The sequence below is a fragment of the Egretta garzetta genome, unplaced genomic scaffold (assembly GCF_000687185.1).
Source record: "Egretta garzetta isolate BGI_Z169 unplaced genomic scaffold, ASM68718v1 scaffold26, whole genome shotgun sequence".
NCBI lineage: Eukaryota > Metazoa > Chordata > Aves > Pelecaniformes > Ardeidae > Egretta > Egretta garzetta.
In genome coordinates, this window is record NW_009260070.1 from 1,241,248 (window position 1) to 1,246,423 (window position 5,176).

Sequence of the window (5,176 nt, forward strand, 5' to 3'; positions counted from 1 at the left end):
TGAAGATGATCGATTTGGTGTCTGCGGTTGCTGAAAGTATTGAAGAATTTATGCCAACCAGGGAACTTTATCTTGCCTTGCTCTGTCTGGCATGCTCGCCTTGTTTCATTGACCAAAACCAGGCAGGTTGAAACAACAGCGCAAATAAGAGTTTGAAATGTTTCTGGAGGTAGGAAGATGCAGAGGGAGCGCAGTTGTAAACCTGATCCTTGCAAACCTCTCCTAGTGACCGCAGCCCGAGGAAGGCATGAGCGGAGCTGAGGGAGAACAGGGCTCAGAGGCAGGACCACGGGAAAGAAAAGAGCTGGCCTGGTCTTGGAGCCTTGCAGACATCAAGCAAATAGGAGGATGGAAAAGTGTGAGAGTGTAGATGATAACTGCTGGTGGGAGTCTCATGTGATAAAGGATTGCATAGCTCATTTGTGGCCAGGCTCTGCAGTTATGGACTGAAAATTGGTCTTATTTGGGGGGTTTTGTACAAAAATTTGGGTTAGGATTTTCCTACATGCTTGCTGAAGTGCATTGATGGTTGTTGAAGTGCATTGATGGTTGTTGCAGTGCCCAGGAGGCCTGGTCTAGAACCAGAACGCCTTTGTGCTAGGTGGTCTAGTAAAGAAACACAGCAAGACCCTCTCTGCCCAGAGGGTTCCCTGCCTCACTGCAGAGCGAGCTGATAGCTGGTACGGGGAGCTGGGGGGGCTGTCGGTCGGGCCTGAGCATGGGGGGCATGCGGAGCATCGGCCGTGTTTCGTGTGTGGTGCAGTCCCGTGGCATCTGACTGTGTTTTCCCGGTCTCACTAGGTGCGTGTCACCCAGCCTCCCTGGGGTTGAGGCAGGGAGGGTCGGGTACCCCGTGCTGCGAGGGTCTCCTGCGTTATCTTCCGTGTCGTGACCACTTGGCCTGAGTGAGTGGGCTGGCCTCGGCTGCGCGGGCAGCATTGGTGGGTTTTCATTTGGCCTAGGTTCTCCAAAATCAAGTCTAGGTTTCCATGCAGGTATGATATCAACCGAAGAGGCTATTGCCTATTTATTGCTCGTGTGTTATTGTAATTAATATGCAGTATTGACCTTTGACAGCACACTTTGCCTCGTGGCTCCTGAACAGGAGGAAACACTCGATCAGCAGAACATGCTTTGATGTTGCCTCTTCTCCTGGGCCAACATGTCATTTGGAAAACCCTCTGGGCTTTTGGCTTCTGATTAAGCTGTCGTGACCTGTATTTCCTTGTCTTAGCTGACACCTTTAACAGCTTTAACAACCCTCCCGCCTGCCTGTGAGTTTACTTCAGGCCCTTTCGGTAGGATTTTCCCCAGATATCCCAGCACGTCTCCCAGGGCCTCCCTCAGCTGGGTCTGTCCTCACCTGGGGCCATCAGGCATGATGGTAACGTGAGTCAGTCGTGGCCGTGATGCCGATGCCAATGTGTGTCTCTTCCAGGTAAGCTCTATGCCGTGGGCGGTTACGACGGAGCGTCCCGTCAGTGCCTTAGTACCGTCGAGCAGTATAACCCAGCCACCAACGAATGGACCTACGTAGCCGACATGAGCACTCGGCGCAGCGGGGCAGGTACTGGCTCCAAGACGTGTTCTTAAGCGTGGATGATCGCTGGGTTCTCCTCTGCTCACGGAAAGGAAGGAGAAGTGTTTTGGCATTGCTGGGCTGGCAAGTGCAACCTGTTATTTCCCCTTCCTTCCCATGAGGGGAAAAAAGTAATTGCTTGGAAGCTCTCAGCAGCTCTCCTGACTTAGTTAAAATCTGCCAAATTGAAATTAATTTCTGGATTAATGGAATAATGCTCAGTGTTTCTAAGTAGCCTCGCTAACAGATGCGTCTCACTTGTGAGCAGAGAGTTATCTTTCCAAATCGCCAGCTGCAGGCTCAGCCTGGGGCTGGAGAGCCAAGCTGCGCCTCCGCTCCCCTATCATTTGGGGGCTGCCAGATGGATTTGCCTTTTGGATCTTCGCTCCAAGCGTCCAGTGGGTGCTTTGCAGCACAAAGCACATCTGCACTGGGGGATGTGCAGGCCAAGTCAAGGTAACAAAATTCAGCTCAGATCGCCCCTGCTAAGCTAGTTTTTAGCGTACCTTCTGCTGGCAAGAGTGGGTGATCTGGAGGATTAGAGGAGAGGACGCGTAAAAAGGATTGTATGCCAGGCTTGGTGATTCCTAACTTACTACGTGACACTTGGCCAGGTAGGCACTTGTCCTCTCTGGGGCCATTCCTCTCTGAAAGGGGTAAAATCTCTTGCCCACTGCATTTAAAATCAGATGAAAAGGAAAGTTCCAGCATTGGTCCTGTTCTCAGTGCGGGCAGCGGGTCCGCCCTGATGTCGAGCCGCACAGTTCTCGCTTTCCCATGGCCAAAGGGCACTTGCCCAGAGGCCGCCGAGCCCGGGGGCTGCCCTTTGCCGGGGGCTGAAACGGCCCTGCCGGCTCAGCTGCGGTGGGAATTCCCTCCTGAGCTGGGCAGCGAGCCCGTTCTCTGCACATGCCTGTCTGTCCTCACTTTAATACCTTTTCTGTAGCTCAGGTGAGGCGAATGTGGTCATGCTCCCTTGGTTTGAATTCAGTTGAAGAGATTTTTAGCATCTGCTTGACGCTTACACCTAGCCCAGCATGACCTCCTAGGAGAACAGAATGAGTATCTCGTGGTGCTGACAGCACGTTGGAGCTCGTGCCTGTAGTGAGATGGATTTTAGGGAATTATTCTTTGTTTGAAACACTCTGCTCTGAGCACTGCTTTGCAATTACATCTCCCCGTGGCAAGGCCGGTGTTAGGAATGCTCTTGCTTGCCTGCCAAATAGCCTTGCGATTTTCCGTGCCCAACCTGAAAGCTGAGCTCCTCAAGTTCTGGTTGTCACCCAGGCACCCCTCCAGCATGCACCGGGAGGAGACTGCCCAGTGCGCTCATCCCAAGTGCAGCCGCAGCGCGGTCTGGCTATCGTCCAGCTCCATAAACGAAGCCGTGCCCAGAGCTGCTGGCATTGCCGTCCCGATGCTGACATCTAGCGGAGGTGAGGACGGTGGCCCCAAGTCCCTGGGGTCACCCCAGTCCAGCAGTGGGGCTGTGTGGATGTGCGGGTGCTGGCCATCCTGGGTTTGCTGGGCTTCCCCCTCCTGGCAGGGATGTCCCGTCCGTGTGTGCCCGGCATCGCCGCACAGGGAGGCAGTTTTAGGGGGAGAAGCCTTAGAGTCTTTCTGACTCTTTCACTCTCCTACTTGCTTAAATCAGTTTACCAATTAAATTATTTCTTAAAAGTGTAAAATTTTTGCCAACAGCTGTGTATAGTCAAGTGCCAAGGTGCTGCAAACCCGGGCTGCTGGGCTTAGACATGGTAGGCTTTCCTCACCAGTTAAATGAGTTCCCATTCCCCAGTCAACTGGGAGGCACCCGCTTTGGGGCCAGGATGTATACTGGGACGTGTTCTGCTCTTCTTAGACGGTGCGCGTTGGAATACCTCAACCAGACTGAGAATTTCACCCAGCAGGGTGGGTATTTATGGCAGTTAGAGATCGATTACCAGAGTTCTCCAGAGATGAACCGTGAATCCCAGTGTCATGCTGGGATTTCAGCAGCTCTTGGTGCAGCGGGAGATGGCTGGTCAAAGCCAACCCAGCAGCAGCAAGCTAAGAAGATCCAGAGAAGAGAGAGGTGATGGTGGTAGGCTTGTGGCAGCATTCCTCTCCCCCAAACAGTGGTGCCCCTGCTGGGGTTTTGATTCATCAGTTGGTCTCAGTTAGGTGCTGGCCCCTTTTTGGGTGAGGGAGGAGCACTAATGCTCAGATGGTTTCCCTCCCCACCTCATGCTGCTGTCCCGCAGGTGGAGCACGGTGGCTGCTGTGGTCCGTGCTCCTGCTGACCATGGCCAGACTCGGAGCAATGGGACACATTGTATTTTTGGGATGTGACAAATCACCAGGAGATGTTCCCGTGGCACAGGAGCTGCCGAGCCTGGATGGTCCCTGCTCCCAGCTCTTGTGCTCTCCTTTCCCTGTGCACATGGCAAACGGGAAAGATATGGGCACAGGGACCAACCTGAAGACCCATCGGTTTCACGCTGGCAGGGCCCCGCTCTTCCCTGCGCTCGCCTTTCCAGCTCCCTGCCTTTCCCTCAATATTCAGCATGAGTCCATCCTCAGGGCATGGGGGCCGTCCTGCTGGTTAAAATGATTGCCCGTGGTTGACATGATGCAGTTCAGATCTATGTTTCTGTTTTACTAACTTCCCACCTTGTTAATTTTAATAGAGGCCTTTGAACCTATTAACGAAGATATGTTGCTGGAAGTTTTAACTCTCACGGATTGGTGAACACTTCAATTAATTTTCTTAATATTAGGCAGCAGCACCCTCAGATCCCTGTAATTCCCAGAGGTTGAGCCAGGGGCCTGCGTAAGTGGCCTTGGAGGCACCTTGTGTGTGCCAAGTGCTGCTGCCGTGTTTGGGGGCAGGAGTGGGGGGGGAGAGGAACCCAGTGGCAGGCTCAATGACTGGAGCCAGCAAGTTGTTGAGAAGAGGAAGAGCGCCCAAGGGATGAAGCCACGTGGCACAAAGGCAGCAGGAAAAGCAAAAGCAAAGCTCCTGGAAGTGGGAATCATGCTGAAAAAAGCAAAGGGCCCCATGGCAGAAAAGACTGGGCAGATAGGGATGAGGTGGGGTGGGATGCAGTGGAGAGGGAGGTAAAGGGAAGAGAAGTCAAGTTGGTCCAAAGAGATCAAATAAAGGCAGAGGAATGTTGTGGGACTAGACTATTGATCTCAGGTAGACCTGAGAAGGGGCACAGCCCTGAAAGGTGGGATGTCTGCCCGGCGTTACTGTGCAGGTCTGCTGCAGTGCCACGTGGTGGTTGGGTGGAGAGTCGACCATGTCCCAGGTGAGCTTGAGGCCTATGTGGCCCGTGTTTTGGGAATGCCTTGGAGAGGCAAGGCAATACCCAGTAGAAGACCCAGGGATGTGCGACCCTTTTCCCTGTACGTTTGGCTAACGCTGGGCTCTGTTGGGCAGGTGTCGGTGTTCTCAGCGGGCTGCTGTACGCTACCGGGGGCCACGATGGGCCCTTAGTGAGGAAGAGTGTGGAAGTCTACGATCCAGGAACCAACACCTGGAAGCAAGTAGCAGACATGAATATGTGTAGAAGAAATGCAGGTAACCACAAGAAGCCTTCCTGTGGTGGTTGG

General features: G+C 53.4%; 1 protein-coding gene across 1 annotated transcript in view; it reads left to right on the forward strand.

Moving 5' to 3' along the window:
* KLHL3 (kelch like family member 3) overlaps positions 1-5,144 on the forward strand; it is a gene marked incomplete at its 3' end in the record, with an annotated part of 49,810 nt that extends 44,666 nt beyond the window's left edge. Inside the window, exons 12-13 of the mRNA XM_009641234.2 lie at positions 1,439-1,567; positions 5,004-5,144. Coding sequence (XP_009639529.1) covers positions 1,439-1,567; positions 5,004-5,144 — 270 coding nt within the window. The remainder of the gene's footprint in view (positions 1-1,438; positions 1,568-5,003) is intronic.
* Positions 5,145-5,176: the final 32 nt, after the last annotated feature.